The following is a 20,373-nucleotide window of genomic DNA, read 5'->3' as shown; positions in this document are numbered from 1 at the left end:
CGGAGCGGCTGGGCCCGTGAGCCATGGCCGCTGAGCCTGCGCGTCCGGAGCCTGTGCTCCGCAACGGGAGAGGCCACAGCAGTGAGAGGCCCGTGTACCGCAAAAAAAAAAAAAAAAAAAAAAAAAAAAAAAAAAAAAAAATTCTTGCTGATGAATGCCAGACCAAGAGAACCATTAAAGACTTGAAATAGGTGCTTTGAACTCAAAAATATCCTAACTTTGAAAATTTAATATTTAGAAAAACAAAAGAGTTTAAAAACTCCATTATTCAGAGCAGGGTAAGTGGAAAAGACATTTCAAATAGAGAGTTTTCTTTCGGGGTGGAGGGATGTGGTCTTTCTCTCCTTTGGGAACCAGAATAAACATGCTTTGCTGGCTTCCTTTCCCAGTGAAAAACGAGAGGGCAAAGTACAGCAAATAAATTTCGTGGACATCTCGGCATGATGGAGGGATTCTTATAACTAACTCTAATCCACTCGCAGCTGAAATAACATTGCAAATGACTCCAGGCAGTCAGAAATGACCCCCAATTACAACCCATGTAAAATTCCTAATGTGTGTGCTGTCCCTTATAATTTCGTATAGTTAGACACATTTACAGAACAGAGAGAGCCATCATGCCCCTCTGAAAGGATTTGAGTCCGGGGCACTGCGGAAAAGTATCTTACCCCAAAAGATCACCTTGTCCCCTCAGTGGGACATTGCTCATAGGAACAGCATAATCTAAAGAAATTGCTTTTTTACAAAAGTAATGCACGAACACATGCTTATTGTAAACAGTTCAAAAGACATGAAGTGTCGAGATGTAGGGTAAAAAGCCCCCTCTCCCTACCCGAATCATTCTACTTCCTTTCCCAGCGGGGACCATAATTTTTAAAACCAAACCAGGCCCCACAGCAAGCTGGCCACAGAGCAAAGCAAATAAACAGGCTTCATTCCTCTTAAGAAAGGGCCAAAATATACAATGAGATGGTCAATAAATATGCATTGCATTCCCCCTGAAGTCCAAGAGACACAGAAATAAGCAAGGTAATGTCCTTGTCCTCAAGGAAACTCACAGCCCTGGGGGTGACTGGACATGAAAATTAAATTTAAAATAGCAAGCAACAAAGAATGGGCCTGCGGGCTGTGCCGATGGTGGAGGATGCAGCAACTCAGAAAACTAGATGCTCTCCATCCTGATGGAGGAAGGTTGTACGAGGACCTGGTCCTCCTTGCGCCAGGCTTCTATATGGCCAGGGAGGATGGGGCCATTATGTTGGGGGCGTGTGGGCCAGCATGCCAGGTAAACGCAGAGATGCTATGGACGATAAGTGTGGAAGTAGACAGTAGATAAGGTGGGAAGTAGATTACAGAGGCCGTGATGCCAGAGGGACGGGGGAGAAGCAGTATGGAAGCTTGGGCGATGGTTTTTCACCTTTACGGGAAAGGATCTACCAATGTCTGTGGGGACATTCGGTCCAAATCCTCTGGCTAAATGGCCCTGGGTCAGCAGGATCCATGTTAACTGGGATCCTGGAGCCCCCAGGGTTGGCCTGAACGTAGGAAATGGGAGCCTCGTGGCCCTGGGGTCTCCTGCCAGGTGGGCACGCTTCCCTCAAGGCTACACTGGATTCTCCTGGGAGAAGGAATCGAATCGTGTTGCCCTTATTGCCCACGATGGATGTGACAAAAAGAAGGTTCTGTGGTCAAAGCACTTTGTCCTTGCCCTGCAGCCGATGTCTAACCCCCTCTTCTCTAAGCTGTGGCCCGCTCTGGCCGCAACTGCGCTTGATGCTGGGATTCACTGACGAAGGAGCGGGACGGGCGGTTGTCCTGCGGGAGCTTCAGTCTGCTGGAGGCTGGGGCACCCCATCCACACTCTGGTCCTTGCCGATTCACAGGCACCTCGTAGAGGACACCATGCACCCTGTCATCCATCGCTGAGACCTCAGAGGTGCAAATCCTTAAGACTGGATTTTGATGGGGGTCTAGAGACGCCAAGTGGGCACGGAGGCCTGTGGAGCGGGGGGGACATTCTACCTGATGGCACCAAAGACCCCCTGAGCTGTGTCCAGCTGAGCCCAGGCATCCCTCTGCAAGCCTGTCCTGGGGACTCACCAGGGCCTTCTACTCAGCTGCACTCAGTCACAACCCGGAAGTTTAAAAGCGCCAGTGTGGTTTCCAGATGAGCTTAATTGTCTCCCAAGAAGGAGAATCCAGCTACATGGGCTGCTGGGCAATTTAATGACTGTTGAGAAATGGCGAAAATCAAATTACTCTCAGGGATAAATCATCTCTTAATTTTGCATCAAAAAGAATGTTAGTAATTTTTTTTTTTTTAAATCAAAGGCATATCATTCATGCCTTTATAACCGATGTTGGAATTCCTGGTGTGGCACCAAGTGCCCAAGGGTCTGCATTTGTTAGCTCATTCCTAGCCCCGTTTATGTCACCATCCTTGTTTTTCTTTCTGTCTGAGTTCCCGCTGTCAATGTGCTCTATCCTGCAGTATTTTAGGGGTCCTTACTAGCCGCCGTAAATAAATCTTTTGAGTACACAAGGCAGATCGGTGTGTTAGAAGTACAAACACACTTCTATTGCAGTATGAGGAAGGAGGCCATAGTTCTTTTTTGATATAAGTTTATTTATTTTATTTATTTATTTTTGGCTGCATTGGGTCTTCGTTGCTGTGCGCGGGCTTTCTCTAGTTGCAGAGAGCAGGGGCTACTCTTCTTTGTGGTGCGCGGGCTTCTCATTGCGGTGGCTTCTCTTGTTGCAGAGCACAGGCTCTAGGCGCGCTGGCTACAGTAGTTGTGGCACGTGGGCTCAGTAGTTGTGGCTCGTGGGCTCTAGAGTGCAGGCTCAGTAGTTGTGGTGCACGGGCTTAGTTGCTCCGCGGCACGTGGGATCTTCCCTGACCAGGGCTCGAACCCGTGTCCCCTGCATTGGCAGGCAGACTCTTAACCACTGCGCGACCAGGGAAGTCCCAAGGCCATAGTTTTGATGAGAGGGATCTGAGAATATTTTCCAGAGGAGGAGGAATTTGAGTTGGGCTTTCTTCAGGCAAATGTCAGGGTGGGTGAGTAGGAGTCCGAGATCAGAGCAGAGGGGCAGTTGGAGAAAAGGGCAGCAAGAGTGGGGTGGTGAGGCCAGAAGGCAGGTGAGGAAGAGGGAAGCAGAGGCTGGGGTACCAGGGAGAAAGGAAAGTTAACACGGATGCTACTCTGAGCCACATGGTTCCAAATGCTGTACGTTCATGGACTCACGAAATCCTCCCCAGTATATCCTATGTGGTAGCTACTGCTGTTATTCCCCATTGAACAGACAGGGAAACAGGCACAGAGAAGTTAAGTAACTTGCCAGAGCCTCAGTTAATAAAAGGCAGAGGAGATCCTACCCCAGCGTTCTTTCTCTTGATCACCATGCCTCTCTCCTGGTGGAAGGGTGATGCATCAGTCAGCCGGGCTGCCGTAACAAAGTTCCACAGACTGGGCGGCTTGGACCACAGAATGTATTGTCTCACAGTTCTGGAGGCTGGAAGTCCAAAATCAAGGTGCCAGCAAGTCTGGTGTCTTCTGAGGCCTCTCTCCTCGGCTGGCCATCTTCTCCCTGTGTCCTCACATGAACTTTCCTCTCTGTGCGATCATCCCTGGCGACCCTTTGTGCCCAAATCTCCTCTTCTTAGTAAGGATACCAGTCAGATTGGATGAGGACCCACCCTGATGGCCTCATCTTAAAGCCCTCTTTAGAAGCCCCTTCTCCAAATTCAGTCGTATTCTGTGGTATGAAGAATAAGGGTAAGGGCTTCAACATATGAATTTTGGGGACACAATTCACCCCTAGCAGGTGGGCAAGTACAGTCGAGGAGGCTCTGAACAATGCAGCTAGTTGTCTGGATTTTCGTCTTTGGCTGGGGAGCCAGGGAAGGTCTGGCTGTATTTGGGGAGGGTCACTGTGGCAGCTGCGTGGAGGATGGAGGGGGCCGTGGCTCTCGAGTTTGGCTTCACATCAGAATCACCTAAGGAGCCTTTAAAAAGCCTGGCGTCCCTGCTGTACTGCAGACTCATCGACTATGACTGGCTGGGGTGCGACCCGGGTGTCCATGACTCGCAAACCTTCCAGGTGGTTCTGTCGTGCAGCCAACGGTGAGGACCACGCCATGAGAGGGAAGCTCGCCTGGAAACAAGGCGCCTGGTGTAAAAAGCGAGCAAGACTCAGAAGCTAGATCTGTCCAGGCACCCGCAGGATGAGAGTGGCCACAACCGCTGAACCGAATCCAGCCCAAGGCAGGTCATTCACGCCACTTGTCCAAGGAGATGTGATGGCCGTAACCACAGAATGCCATCCTCTAAGGCCATCCACACCCCGGAGCCCAGAGAACCTCTGATGCTCTGTTCCCGGAGGCCACACTGCCACCACCTGACCCCCAACTCCAGGGCTAGAGCTTGAAAGATCACTCTGCTTGATGCCCCCATTTTACAGATGGGAGAGCGGAGTCCAGAGACCAACGGTGACTTCTGTGATCAGGAATAAAACCTTGGCTCTTGCTGTCTTGGAAAGTGGAGGCTCACAAGGAAACCACGAGCTTTTGAAAGAGTGGGGCTGAGGGTGGCCCATACCCGTGGCTCTCCCAGTCCATTCCTGGATGACCCGGTTGAGAGGACGCTCCTGTCCTCGGAGCCAGAGGCTGTTGGGGGTTGGTGGCAGCCAGACTGGGTCAAGGCAGCCACGTCTCCTCTGAAAATGACCTTGGCTGACCAGTCCCAGGGCAGCCCCAGCCCATGGGAAGCTCCGGACACCAAACCAGCTCTGGGTGGTCCACAGGGGCATGGGTGGACTTCTCATCCCAATGGAACTTTCTTCACAAGGGTCTAAGAACAACCTGGTCCCCTGTGGTCTCTCCTAACTTGGCAAACTGACCCCACTGGAACACAAGAGACCACCTGAGCCTGTGACATCTCCTGCTCTCTCTCTCAGCCACTGCAGAGATGCCCTCAGGTCCCTGCTTTCATGGAGCTTCCATTCTAGCGGAGGGGAGACATAAAACCAAACACAAAATCAATATATATTATTCAGGGTGGCGTAAGAATGGTGAATAATAAGTCTCATGATTAACAAGCTCATTTCCTGTTCTAAGGTCTTCTCACACGGATTTTTTTTTCTTTTTTGGCTGCACCGCGCAGCTTGCGGGATCAGAGTTCCCCAACCAGGGATCGAACCCAGGACATGGCAGTGAAAGCGCCAAGTCCTAACCACTGGACCGCCAGGGAATTCCCTCATGTGGATTTATCTTTTCAGAGCGGTGCCTTCCCAGGCGCAGCAGGTGCAGGGTTCTAGGCCACACACAGCGGGGAGACTGGACACTGGGGTGCGTCCTTTCCCTCCAGCCTCGCTGGGGATGAAGAAGTAAGCCTGCGGAACAACAGGGGGGCTACACCAGACTGTCCACCACTGACACTTCCTGAGCAACGGCCGAGAGTGAGGTACCGTGGGGAATACACAAGTGTGAGAGGTAGGGGCTGCCCTCCAGTTTCTAAGCAGATGGGGAGACTGGGCATCATTCAGTACTAAATACAAAGGCAGGTACCATTGCTATTTAGTGTTTGTAGGTCTTCATGGGATAGGACCTGGCTCCCAAGAAGCTCACAGCCTGAGAAAGGAGGTAAGAGTATCTCTGTCTATGCATCAGCCTCCATCCACTCAGCTTATGTACGGTAAGTAACTAGCATTCAGCAAAGAGCTCAGACATGGCGGGTTAGAGGGGCTGGCCAAGGCAGCAGAGAAAGGAGGGGTGGAGGTGGGCAGGCAAAGCAGGGGAAGATGGGGTGAGGGCATTTCAGCTGGGGCCCACCAGTGGCTTCAGCTTAATGCAAGAATCTTGGAGACGTGGTGAGGAGAGTGTGGTGATAGAAGGTCTGGCTGCGTAAGACTCGACAGGCAGGGCGGGGCCGGTGATGGGGGTCCACGGACCCGAGCGCACATACCACCTCCCCCGGACGTGCGGGCACACAGAGCCCTGGGAGGAAGACGAAGCTCAGGGAGGTTGAGTCGTGTGACCTCCAAGGCAGGGAAAGGCTCCATGTCCATGCTGTCTGCCCAGCCAGGATGCCACAGTGGGAGACCAGTGATGAAAGTGGACCTTTCTTTTTTTTTCTGGCTTCATCACATGGCATGCGGGACCTTAGTTCCCCGACCAGGGATTGAACCCGTGCCCCCTGCAGTGGAAGCGTGGAGTCTTAACCACTGGACCACCAGAGGAGTCCCCAAAGTGGACCTTTCCATCAAGTAATTTGGAGGTCAGAGGAGGCAGTTTTCAAGAGAGCCAGTTGGAAACCCACTGGGCCAACAGAGGCCCGGACTTCTGTTTAGGGTCATCACGGTGACCCAAAAGGTAGCAGAAGGAACTAGAAAGAACATTAGACCAGGATGCTGGAGACCAGCCTGGGACTTCACCTCTTTAAGCATCAGTATCTCCTCCTGGAAGCCAGAGTGGCTGCAGCCCCTGCACCCGCAACCCGTTCTGATGCCAGGAACCTGGAAGATTTGTAGATGACAGAAGTCACTAATGGTGGTCCTGTCAGCGGCTCAGAAAGGAAGACCCTGGTTGGGGAAGGCTGAGTACAAATGGGCAAATAGGTAGGAAGAAATGATGAGAGGGCAGGGCAGGGGCTGCGCATGGGCAGGAGAAGGGAGCAGATCAAGTGGGGCCTCATGGACCAAATGCAAGATTTGGGTCGTTATGCCAGGAGGACTGGGAACCTCCCTGGACGATTTTAAGCAGAATTAATTGGGTTTTTAAAATAGCTCTCTGCCCATGGTGTGGAGAAGAGGCTGGAAGATGGCAAGCATGGAGCAGGTACCGGGTAGAAGACTAGTGAATCCTTATGGGAGGAGCAGGAGAAACTCATTAACCCTTGGGGCCTTTGCACTGGCTGTTCCTGGGGCTTGGAACATGCTTCCCCTTGACGTTTGCCTGCCGACTCTTTTGCTGCAGTCAGATCTCCACCCCTCCACGTTACCTCTCCAGAGAGGCCATCTGCTATAGCCCTGGCCTTCGGTCACGCTTGTCGCATTTCATCCACCACTAGCTGAAACGATTCTGCTTACTTGTCTGCTGGTGGCCTCCTCCTGCTCCTGAATCTACCTCCTAGATTCCGGAGAGCAGGCACCTTGCCTGCTGGGGCTCTGCTGAGCCCAGCCTCATCGCCTGGATCCATATTCCTCAGCTGAGATTCTCAAGGAAGTAGCGGGAAAGGAGTTGCTTGCTGGAAATCAGCAGGCAGGCGGTGTCCTGAGCCTTTGATACGGTCAGGGGGAAAAGGGAGGGAGGGGATGGGCAGATGTACTTCTGCCCCTTGAGGATGGGGTAGGGTGAAGGTTCCCGCCGGAGATCACATCAGCGGAGGATTCAGATGGGTGGGGTCCTTCCCAAGGGGGCCTCAGAACCCCAAGGCAATGCCCCAGAGAGGAGGGGGGGGGCATCCTGGCTTTGCCTCCTGTTCTGGGGCAGACTGCAGGGCTTGCGGTCTGCTGGAGGCCCGGCAAAGAGGGCAGAGGTGCGCAAGGCCCAAAGCTCTGGATCCTGAGAAGCATCTCAGGGTGTGCACAGGGGGGTAGGAGAGAATTAACCTCCAGTCTTCAAGTGTGCTGGGGGCGGCTGCTCTGGAGACAGCACCTTGGGGAAGCAGCCCCTAGTGATACACATCCCTTAGCCAAGCTACATGGTTGCTTTAAAAAACAACGAGCTTCTGGCATGTTTGGGGGCTGAACGTTCCAATCTTGGCTGGCAAGCGAACACAAGGCCACAGAATGCAGTGATGAGAAATAAAGGACCCAGTGACTCAATGCCTGTGTGACAGGTTTATTGTGGAGCGCCGCATGGGCCTGCCAACACAGTCCACAGACATGACACTTAAAAGCCTCGTGCATTCCACTGGCTCTGTTGGCCTCCCCACTGCCAACCAGCCGTGTGAAACCCGGGGCGGCTTCTCCCTCTCTGCCGGGACATCTGCCGAGACGGTGGCCCAAATCCCAAATGCCCCTGCACGTTTAGGGAGCACGGGAAGGCGTGCTTGCTTTGACATGGGCCAGCCTCCCGCTAACAGAGAAGGGCCCCGATTTGCGCACAAATGAATGAGACGTCGGCCAGTTTTCAGGGAAGCTGTCCAAGCTTTTCTCTCTGAAATCCCCATCTGCAAAAGCGTGTTTTCTGAAAGTCTTAAATGCACACAATCCTGCGCTGTCTGGGTTTAATGCAAGAAAACAGGAAGCCAGTTAAATGGATTCCGTGATGCTCACCAACCAGGCACAGATGCCTTTTCTCCGCAGCAACAGCAACAACAAAGCTACCATCTATTGGGAGCTTACTATCTGCTAGGTGTTATTATTATCTCTCCATATGTAATAAACGAGGAAAATGAAGCACAAAGAGGTTAAGTAATCTGCCCACGACCACACACCCAGTGAGGAGCGGAGCTGGGATTTGAACCCCTGCTCTGAGCTGCCATCTCGTATTGCTTCCTACCCTCTAAAAGGGCCCAGGATCCAGTTATGTGGATCCCCCATGCACCCCTCTACTATCTACCCAAATAGAATGTTCCAGGGAATTCCCTGGTGGTCCAGTGGTTAGGACTTGGCGCTTTCACTGCAGTGGGCCCAGGTTCAATCCCTGGTCAGGAAACTAAGATCCCACAAGCAGCACAGCACAGCCAAAAAAAAAAAAAAAAAAAAAAAGAAAGAAAAGCAAGTGTTCCAAAATTTTAAGAGAAATGGAGTCAAATATTACACTAAACTGGTAGATAAGTTGTGTTATTATATACAGCGGCCAAGGAATGAAAATTGAGAAGCTACAGCAACACGTGTTCCTAGGTTGGCCCAGAGTGAAGGCAAGCCTGTGTCTTTGGAAAATCTGCCTGCAGTTGCAGTGAGGACTAAGGTTGAGGAGGCCAGCGGCGTCTGGAGCCCATGTGCTGAAAGGGGCAGCAATATGTTGGAATCCTTCCCTCCCATGGCAGCCCCAGGAGTGGGAGGACCACACAAGGGAAGGGGAACTCGCTCTCCATCTTTCCACAAATGCAGTCTCTGATGATGTGGAGGTGGGTGGCTCTGAAGCCCTGGCAGAGATAGGGCTGCTCTTCTCAAATGCACAAGCCAGAGAGTCTGGGAGCTGCCTTTGAGAATGTCACTGTAGCTCCCAGACCGTCAGTGCCCTCAGCTACAAAGTGCAGGGCGTGTGCCCAGTGTTCTCCAAGATTTCAACCTCCTCAAATAATCCCGGGGGGGAGGGAGGAGCACCTCTGCATGTACCTGCGGCCACCGTAGACCTTTTCCTATGTGGGGCCTGGGCTGCAACTAAGTGGACTAGGACCAAAGGGGACTGTGTGTGGCAGGGACCGAGGGGGGAAGGGACAGCTTGGGGCGTGGAAGGGGAGTCAAGTTGTTCAGTACTCCGAGCGAAGCAGCATCGTTGATGAAAAATGGCAGCTCAGAAGTGCCTTTCCCCCTCCTGTGTCAGTTAGGAGAAACTACACCCAGAGGAGACTCTGTCCAACTTTTAAAAACATGATGGTCTGGGTCAAAGGAAGGGATGCTTCCTCTTTTGAAGCTTGTGACATCATCTGACATTATGTGCCAAGCAGATGTGGGAACAGCAGCTGTCAGCCTACGCCAGAATCTTCGAGAGTGATACTTGTCTGCTTGCTGGTGCTACTATGAGCTCACCATTCACCCACTGTTACCAAGCTACTGACGTGGGCATTTAAGTCACCTGTAAATCACTGTCTCTCTTTGTCTGTCTGTCTGTCTGTCTCTCTCTCTCTCTCTCACACACACACACACAGTCTGCTGACAACATAAAATCATAACATCGTAGCTTCTAAGAGGTAGCATGCTTAATAGGAAGTTGCACTGATACAATTTTATAGCTGATTCTCATTTTCTATCAACAAAACCTTCAGTTTTTGTGACTCAAGTTATATTATTAAAAAATGCCCAGGGAGTTTTCAAGGTAAAGAACAGAACCTTCCTAAGAGGCAATGGGAAACCTGTGATATGGAATCACCACACACCAGGAAACATTCTGGAAGTCTGGTTTTTATGTGTGGAGTTTTCTTAAAGAAAGGCCCAAGAGAAGTTTGGCTGAAGTGAAATGTTCACATCAAGCTATCGTGATCCTTGACCTTATTATGTTTCCCTATCCTACCAGATCCAAAATATCAGACATTGTGAAGAAAGGGCTATTTTTCTGTGCAGTTTTGGGACTGTTGGCATTCCATGTAGTTTCCATAAAAATTCTCTTGGGTATTTTGGGAACTAAAAAGAATGAATAGGATTAACTTACAATTTTGCTAGAAGGAAAAATGAATATTCACTTTCTCTCATAAGTGATTTTCACTCTGCCAGGAAACAGGACTGACTGATTTGTTAGGCCTGTTCCCCAGCTGAGACCCGGGCTGGCACGGAGACCTGGTCCAGACGCAGGGGAAGACGCCCTGGCATCCTGGTCCTCAGCCTCCTGCACTGACCAGTCAGCGAGAGGCTTCAGAAGCAGCCCCTTCTAAGGAGACTGTTGCTCTCAGGAAACTCACACCTAAAAGCGGAAGGGAACTGCAGAGACAACCCGGCCTCCTCTCCGGGGGTGATAGACTGTGTCCCAAGAACCGGAAGTTGGTGCTTTCCTCTCATTCACTAATTCCCGGTCCCACCCATTGGACAGGCATTCTTGAGCACCTACCCTACTATGTGCCCGGAGATCATACAGTGTATTAGGTTGAACCACATGAAATTGCCATTTTATAGGTAAGAAACAGGAGTACTGGCATATATTTCATACAGTTAAACCCACCACTTCGAAGGTTTTCCTAAGACAGTGTTAGCAGGTTTTTCTTCTGATGGCATCAGAGAAGGCGGAGAGGACCCAGTCACCACTTCCTAGGGGATCTGGGCCTACTTCCAGAACAGGGTGGACATGCAATGATGTAAGACACTGTTAACTTTACAGGGGGAGGAATCCTTGCTTTAGATCGGCTTCTCCCAGATACCATTTTATGCAGAGGCAGCCTGGAGCTTGGGCCACATGGCTGCCTTCAGGTCTCTGGGTCCTGCTCTGCACGGGTGGGGCAGGTGGACACAGGAAAGCAAGTTGTCCTCTTCTTGTCCACGTGCCACTGGGGCAAAACTGTACGCAAAGTTCAGTCGCAAGTATATTCACCCAGAGCAACCAGGAGAGCATTACCCACAGCAGCCAGTGGGACGAGACCAGGGTTTCTCAACCTTGGTACTGGTGACACCTGGGGCCAGATCGCTGTGGCCCCAGGGGGACTGTCCTGTGCATTGTAGGATGTTTAGCAACACCCCCAGCCTCTACCCACTGGATGCCGTAGTCTTCCCTCCCTCTGGTTGAGAAGCACTGGGTCAGATGGATACTCTACAATCAAGTGCAAACTGGATGATCTGGGAGGGGGAAAGAGCAGTTTCCTGAGGACCGACCTGTGTCAGCAAACCCAGAACACAGCCTAGAGGGGTGATCCATGGAGAGGGGCCTGGAGAGAGGTATACAGAGTATTGTAGAGCATTACCCACCTTGGCAACCGCATCCCTGCTAGCCGAACTCAAGGCTGGAAACACTAACTTATACAGGTGAAGGGGTCCTGGCCAAGAGACGGGGTTTCGCTCACAAGGGGGTGGGCTGGGGGACAGTGACAGCAATCTCTCCGCCCACCTCTGGGCCTCCGTGTGACATCTCTGCCTCAAACAGCCGCTTCTCTTCCCGGCTTCATCTGGCTCCTACTCATCCTTCCGGTCTCAGCTTAAACATCCCTTTCCCCTGGAAGGGTTCTCTGATCCCTCCCTTCAACCGCCCTCCCCGCCCAGTCGGCTCTGGATGCCCTGCTCAGTGTCACCTGGCATCCATATTTCTCCTAGCATAGAACGTATCACCTTATCACACCCACACACATGCACACACACCCACCCCACATGTATTTATGCTGTAGTTTGGTTTTCTGCTTGTTCCTCCCATTAGAACATGAACTTCATGAGGACAGGGACCCTGTCTCTACTGACGGAGCAGCACACTCTCCCCAGAACCCAGAGGGGCGTCCACACCCGATGGATCTCTCCCCCACAATATTTGGTGAATTGATGAAGGAAATCACTTTTCCACTGAATGGCAGGGGAGGACCAATAAGTGAAGTTCCCGAACGGAATCAAGCACGTGGTCACTGTAGCCAACAGTTCCATCAACGTGTACACCAGTTTGTTTCTGCAAAGGCAACGAGACTGGAGCGTGCAAGGCAGAAACGGATGGAGAACAACAGGATGGAAGATGTGGAAGTTTCCGTATTTACCCACATCTGTATGTTCAACACACCCTTATCGTGATACATCTTTCGGACAAATGTTTTGTGCTCTGAGTCACATCACACACCTGCCAATGTATCAATAGCATGTACCAAAAGCCCAATGAGACAGTTAAGCACGAAGCTGGGTGGTAGTTCTATTCTTCAAAACCAGTATTATGAGGGGTGACTGTTTGCATATTGATCAGGGAGGGGTGGGTAGCAGGGTAAGAGGGAGGGCCGTTCAAAGACTCAGCGAGGCTCTCATGGTGTCCATATCACAACGGACAGCAGGCCACCTGCTCATGTCCAGTCTGCTTGTTCCCCGTCACCACTGCCAGCTTCCAACATCAAGAACACAGAGACATTTCCGTCTAACTTTTATATGAAGAATTTAATTATCTATACACATAACTAATTCAAAAGTTGTATTACAGTTGTTAAAGCCGCAGGTTTATATATTTATATATTTTACATTCATATCCATGAAAATACTGACGCGCCAGTGAATGAGGGGGAGTCCTCGTTCTCGGCACCATGTGGGTGGAGAAAGACCTCTACACAATCGCCAGCACGGAATCCCCAAGGGGAGAGACGTAGAGACAGAAGTTCACTACTGTTAAAAAGTCATTAGTAGAACCGCTAGGTTGTGCTTGAGGCTCCCTGCCCCCCCCGCCCCGTTTTCTGTGCTGTCGGCAACGGCGTTTTTATTGAGAGCTTCCAACTAGTGTTTAAAAGACAAACATGGCTTCAGCTACAACACATCCAACACATCAACGGACCATGAGCTCCATTTCATATTAATCTGTAGGAATTCCACAGTCTAGTTAAAAAATGTAAACATTGGAAATTAATTGCAGGGAGACTCCTATACATTCTTTCTTGTCAAGAAAATTACTTGTTCCAAATATGTCATTCCATGAAAAGTCACTGGAATAAAACTTGGTGAAACAGAGACTAAGGCGAGATTGTAGATATTGTTGATCGTAACAACCTCGGTGGTGTTGTCTACGGAATTTATGGTATGAAAACACGCAAAATTAAAAACCCAAAACAGAAAACACCAACTCAACGAGATAAATCTGAGACCGAACAAAAACACAGGTGCTTTCTCGTGTGGCTACAAGGTCACGGTGCAAAATAAAATTAATGTAATATGATTAGAGCATCATACAAGATAATAGCTTTTGCCATGGAGAGAACTAATTTCTTACGTACAGGATGTATTATTACATGCTCAACAAGGTACATCTGATACACACAAACAAGCACAAAACAGCTCTGTTTAATTGGCCTCGTTCTACACATCTTTAAAACAGATATACTGAACTCCTCTGTACTTCTATAGTAGGGGGTCAAAAACCCAAACGACACAATTTAGTTGGTAACACTGGACAAAATGAAAAAAATACATCGAGTCTCAGATTTATGGACATTTGGAACATATTTTAATAGCACATGCAGCATTCCTTGATAGTGGGTCTTTTTGCAAAACCAAAATAGCAAAGAAGTAATTCATTTTTTTTTATTAAAAGGCTATGATATTTATTTTAAAATAATTTGAAAACTATTGAAAGCACCTGTGCAAAGGTGGGGGGAAGTCAATTTGAGTCACTAGGAAAGCCACAAAAGGACCCACTACCCTGTGTATTTTTGTAATTTTTTTGCTTCTATCTCTGCAAGTAATAACTCAACATTGCCATCACATGCAACTAAGGTAAAATGAGGTAAACTGCTCTGCAGTGAGTTCTTCTACTCAGAAGGCAGTAGGTGATCATGCTGGAAGTCACATGATCAAGGCTGCATCTCCCATCATCCCTCTGGGCAGTGATATGGGATAGTGGGTCTCTTTGAGGACTTTCAAGCCTGAGGGGGGGATGGACAACATATGATTCCTAGAAAAAGGAGGAAAACAACACATAAGCAAAACAAAACAATGAGCAAAATTCAAGCTAGGAAAATGAGTCAGGCATGTAAACAGCATGGTGCCAAAATGATTAAAAAGAGAAAAAAAAGGAAAAAGGGGGGAGGGAAGGGAGGGGACATGCTACAGAAGGAATGATTTTTTTTAAAGAAACAAAACAAAACAAAAACCCCACGAGATAAAGTCTTGCATTACAGAAGGTCTTCAAAGAGACTGTTGCGAATGCAGCAATGGTCTAGCTTTAAGTTCTGCAAACAAAGCTCAGCAGAATCAGAGCAATGCTGCATGTTTCACCATGAGATACCAGAGAGGAGAGGCAACCGAGGCACCAGGGCACTTACATTGCTGGCTGGGGTCCATGTCTGTGGTCAGCTTCACGTAATTGGACGGGAAGAGCCCCACTTGCCCGTGGACTTCTCCTTTCCACCAGTCGGGGTCCTCCTTGTTGAGGACGTTGATGATCTGGCCCTTGTTGAAGGCCAGCTCGTCGTCATTCTGCGCGGTGTAATCGTACATCCCGATCACCTGGCACACTGCAGGAGACAGGCCAGGTGAGGGGCGGCGGCACACCTGCACGGCTCGCGGGATGGGCTACCTGGGGGTATTGGGTACTCTCGTGTTTCATCTGTGTCCTTTCCGAAGAGGACAGAAGTAAGTGCAGGGCTCTGATGGGCTTTGTGTAGTGGGGGCAGTAGAGGAAGACAGAGGATTGAAAACCAAGACGACAGCAAAAATGTCAGACCAAGCCTTGAGTTTCTATAATATCTCCCTCTTTTACACGTTTAGTTGTCGGCAGAACATGTACAGTGGTAACTGAAAGCTTCCACGGAATCGTTTCTATTTGAGCGCAGTGGCCCTCCCTCAGAATGCTGACTCTGAACATTGGCCCAACTTCACACACAGCTGTGTATCACGGGGACTTAACTGTTGCTCTTTATTTCTTTTCTGTTTGTTTTTTTAAGGTGGAAGGTAATTATCATCTGACCTCCAAAAAGTTCGACTCTCGGTGAAAAGTAAAATCAGTGCTTTATTCTGCTGTACCTTTGTGTCTCAAAGTTTTATCTCAGAGAAAGAAACAATTTCCACACTCAAGAACAATTTTTCTTTTCTCGTTTTCCCCTCAAACCTATAGGAGGTTACACTGCCTTTATTCCCTGGCATTTTTACACTTCAGATAAAGTTTGCTTAGTTAGGTTTTTACCCCCAGTTAATCTTTCCTAACCAACCTCTATACAGCCTTAGGCTTTAAAGATGCTCCAGTTAATTCAATCACCTCAGCAAACTATTTCTGCAGGATTTAACCAACCTGATGAAGGGGACGCCGCCAGGCCTCCCCAAGGGAGAGGAGATCCAGCTGGCACCACACCCCTCTGCCCACATGAGGCCATGGCTCAAGCAAAGGGGCCCAGCTGTGGTTGGGAACCGGTCACAATGTTGGCCAGTCCTTTCATTTCTTGCAAAGGCTGCCAGGTTTTAATCTGATTTCGCTGGGGATGTACAGCATAGACATTTAACCACAAGGTACTGGAACGAAAATTCTGCATTTTCCACAAGTGCCACCCAAGCACTGATGGCTTAAAGACCTAAAGCAGAAGTCTGCTCCCCTAACCTCGCCCATCTCAACTATTACCAAAGCATCTAATTTGGTCTCTTCAATCAGAAAATAGCCAACCGTCTAAGCTGCGGAGCCCTCTGTTCCTTTTTAGCCCTTTAGGAGAGCGTGTATAACATCCTGTCCATTAAGTGCAGCCCCTCTGTTCACAGGAAATGTCACAGGGGAGCTATTTCAGTCTCAACTGAGTGGCACATTACAACCAACAGAGCCCTGGGGCCTCCCAGCTCAATCTCCTGACCTATTTAGACCCCGGCCATTTATTTTTAGGAGGCCCTTTTTGTCCCCTCACACCCTAGCCCAAATTCCAATTTAAATAGCTGGAAGGAAATCAAGAGAAAAATCTGGCTTCAATGGCATAGCATTCAGGGCCCCTTTAGGAAGCCGGTTCCAACAAGGGCTCTGTTGTACCCAGCACAGCAAAGCTGCTTCAATACTTGGTCCTTTTGAAAAACATACTCCATATCACATTAGCTGGGTGTCAGCCCCAGCAAGTACAAGAAGCGCGTACAGCCAGTGTGAAAGACAATCTAAGCTAAAAAAAATTGAGTGGAAAGGCTACCATGATGCATAGACCATTTTCTGAGCAGAGAGTATAAACTGCTTACCTGCTGGGAATGCTGCGGGCTTAGGTGGCTCTGTTGGAGTGATTTTGCTCGTCCCAGGGCTTAAAAGTTTGACATAGTTAGCAGGGAACCAGCCTATCTGGCGCTTTTTCCCACGTGCCTAATAACAAAAAATTATATTAAAATGCTTCAAAGGTTCGTGTTCTTTCATGTTATACTTTGCACTTATACCAAGTTTACATATAACTGGAAAACAAATGACATCAGTCGTAGAATCTATGGATTACTGTATTACAAAATGAAAACAAGCCAGCTAAAATTCAAATTGTGGCAGCCACCAATCAGCAAAGCCTAGAACGTTCTGGCGTGGGCTGGACTGTGTGGATCACAGAGCACAATGTAGTACGTACAGAATGGAGAACTCTGCTCATTTAACAGCTCTCAGCTGTCATTTTCAGGTAATGTAGAGATTATGGTTTATGCCAATGTTATATATGGATTTTAGGAATAATAATAATGGCAGTCAACACGTGCTGGGTGCTTTTTATGAGCCAGGCCTGTGCTAAGCACCTGATATGCATTTACCTACACAACAATTCCAGAAGGATAATACTATTACTATTTCCATTTCCCACTATTACTATTCCTAGTTCCCAGATAAAAAGAGTAAGGCTCAGAAAAGTTAAGTGACGATCTCAAGGTTACAGGCTAGTCAGTGGCAAGCCAAGATTCACAGTCACATCTGCGATCTTCTTATGGAGGATAACTGTACATATACAAGATGACATACACGCAATATATGGAGGACACAAGGAGTCTAAACTTCACCTTGTTTTCAAAAGCCATCAGGCTTATGTGATGGATCAGCCACATTTTCCACCACCATTCCTGCCTCCTTCACTTTAACCTAATTCGACACAAAATCCATTCATTGAGTGTTTACATGCTGGGAGTTGTTGGAAAGGGACAGCATATGACACAGAGGAACTTATAATGAAGTTGGCAAACCAAGACTTGCACTCCTGACACAACTCTATGAGATGAAGACTCTAGTTAGCGTTGATGATAAGTGTTGTAACTACCCTTCTGCACACCACCAGGAGCAGGGAACTTAACTTACAGCACGTACACACACACACACACACACACACACACACACACACACACACACCCTCTAGAAGCAAGGCTTTGATAAAAACAGTTGCCTTTGGGGACAGGGTGGGAGGGAGACGTTTGAATTCCGTTTCGTAATTTTTATTTATTTATTTATTTATTTTCTGGGGGTCACAACGCACAGCATGTGGGATCTTAGCTCCCCGACCAGGGATCGTACCTGCGCCCCCTGCAGTGGAAGCGCGGAGTTTTAACCACTGGACCGCCAGGGAAGTCCCTTGTAATTTTAAAATTTGAAACCATGTGAATGTATTACCTATTCCCCAAATAAGGAAATAAAATTAAGAGAAAAGGAAACTTCCCACCATCTTACCCCTGCCCTCTCATCTGATTCAGTTTATCAAGAGGGATACTTCTGGGTTACTTTTAGAATGCCGATCAAATCTCACTTTCCTTGGAGTCTGATAGATTTCATGCCCTTGGCTCAAGGACTAAAGCTCTAATCCACAGTTAATCCACCAATGGTTGAAGCCACTCCTTTAAAAGCTCCCCCATGTTAATCTATTGAGTATATACTGCCGTAGGTCTCACAACGACTCCACCATTTCTCCCATCCCTGCAGCTTCACAAGGGCAGAACACAGAGCTCACTGGCAATTTCTTCATTTGTGTATCCACAGGGGAGAAGGGCTGGTGAAAGCACCGGAAGCCCCCCTGGGCTCGGCAATTGTGGATTGCAAGAACCACTCAGGACTCTCTTTGGGGCAAGGTACAAGGAGCGTGAGGGTGAAGAAATATGGTTTCTGCCTTCAAAGAGCTGATAACCTACAAGAGGAAGTAAGAAATATGCATGGAAGTAATAATATCCACGTCAACACTAAATACCAAGAGTGGTGCAGGCATCGGGGCCACCACGGTTCATGGGAAGAAGATGTCGCTTCTGGTGGGATGGTCATAGAAAGCTTCTGGAAGAAGTGGGATTTGGCTGGCTCTTGAGGAACGGGGGAGAGATGGAGATGACCACGTGGGGAGGCGCTACGGGCAAAGGCAGTGCGGCATCGGGGTCTGAGGGTTGCTGCTTGTTTTCAAGAGAGCAAATCACCGAATGAGGCTGGAGCAGAGATGTCGCTGCGAGAGGTCAGACTGGTAAGACGGATGCTGGAAGGGGAAGAGGGCATCTGAGGGGAGTTTTGGCCAGCAGGCTGATGAGGAGGGCCAGTGCGGACACCCCCTTTTTTTAAAAAAATTTTTTATTGGGGTATAGTTGTTTTGCAATGTTGTGTTAGTTTCTACTGTACATCGAAGTGGAGTTCCCTGTGCTATACAGCAGGTCCTTATTAGTTATCTATTTTATACATATTAGTGTATATATGTCAAGGGGACACCCCTTAAGTCTTCAGAACAGGGGAGTCACATATGGATGGGAAAGCCAATGAGGTGACAACTCTCTACAAGAAATGAGACCCACCGGTCTGAGGAAGGCCTCCTCCTACCCAGTGAAGGAAGAGACATATTAAAAGGGCGAGTGGAGGGCATTCCCTGCCAGTCCAGTGGTTAGGACTTGGCGCTCTCACTGCCGGGGCTTGGGTTCAATCCCTGGTCAGGGAACTAAGAACCTGCGAGCCATGCAGCCAAAAAAATCAGTCACTAAAAAAAAAAATTAGGAAAAAAAAAGGGGAGGGGGGGTGGATTCCAGGACCCCAATGGAATCCTGAGCCAATAAACTGTATCTCGTCCCCCCTGCTGGATAGGGTTCTTATGGCTGCCCACCAGCAAGCTCCCAGGTACTCCAGGCTGTGCCTTCTATTCCAGCCAAGGTACATTTCTTCAGTCCACCAGCTCACTCTTCACTCTCCGGCACTTTAGTTTTTAATTAGCTGCACAGAAAGGCGCTGTATTTCCTTACCTCACCACAACATAGACCTCTGCCTTCCTGACCAAGGTTTGCCTTGACAGAATGATGAATTGAGGACACACACACACACACACACACACACACACACACACAAGAACTTAAAACTGTTGTGCCGTACAGATGTGGCTTTGAATGCAAAGGCTACTCTGGTACCACACCTTACAGCACCGCTGATGGAAAGCTCCGCTCCTACAACGCTGTGACTTAAGGATGACTCCATCATGAATTCTCACTATCCCAACACTCAGTGTCTGAACTCAAGAATCCAACAGATTTAGATACATCTTCAGAAGAATCCTTAGATCTCACAATTCTGTTCCTGGCTGCCCAAAGCTTAGGAACCGAATGGATTCAGATAACGTGGCATCTCTCACTACAAAAACGTAGGATTTAGGTGGTGCAGGGTTATCTGTACTTTGCAATGAAACGGTGTCCCTCTGAGATCTTGCATATTGAAATTTGGGCAGAGAATTTTAAACAAATGGAAAAGACACTGACTTGCAGCTCTCCTTCCCACCATCCACCTGGGTTCTTTTTTCGGATCAAAATCAGCTGACCAGGGGCCAGGGTAAGCTGCTCGGGACCAGTAGCAGTGTAGGAAGCAATAACCTGGGCAATTTCTGGAAAACAAGACCAAACATGGCAGTGCATCATTAGAGTCAGGAAAGGAGAGCCTAAGAAGACACAGCCACCTCCCAGGTTCACGGGTCAACATCGTCAAAGCCGGTGTACGGGGCCGGTTTTCTACTAAATGAAGAAGGCTCAGTGGCCCTTCTTTGACACGGCACATGCAGTATTCAGGAGCTGGGCTTGTCTTCGGTTCTGCCCAGTCTGCTCGGGGACCCCCTCATCTCTCAGAACATACCAACTTGCCTCCACAACCTCCCACTCTCCCCCCAGTCCGCACCCTACCCCCACTGCCCC

At 49.0% G+C, this 20,373-nt stretch overlaps 1 protein-coding gene across 1 annotated transcript in view; it reads right to left on the bottom strand.

The window, feature by feature from the left end:
- ITSN1 (intersectin 1) overlaps nt 1-20,373 on the bottom strand; it is a 248,386-nt gene that overhangs the window by 49,005 nt on the left and 179,008 nt on the right. The window contains exons 29-31 of the mRNA XM_028492624.2: nt 19,948-20,069; nt 16,465-16,582; nt 14,586-14,777 (exon numbers count right to left, since the gene is read on the bottom strand). Of these exons, the coding sequence (XP_028348425.1) occupies nt 14,586-14,777; nt 16,465-16,582; nt 19,948-20,069 (432 nt within the window). The remainder of the gene's footprint in view (nt 1-14,585; nt 14,778-16,464; nt 16,583-19,947; nt 20,070-20,373) is intronic.

This window comes from Physeter macrocephalus, chromosome 8 (assembly GCF_002837175.3).
Source record: "Physeter macrocephalus isolate SW-GA chromosome 8, ASM283717v5, whole genome shotgun sequence".
NCBI lineage: Eukaryota > Metazoa > Chordata > Mammalia > Artiodactyla > Physeteridae > Physeter > Physeter macrocephalus.
Note: the sequence above shows the minus strand (reverse complement) of the source record. Positions and strands in the feature narration are given on the sequence as shown.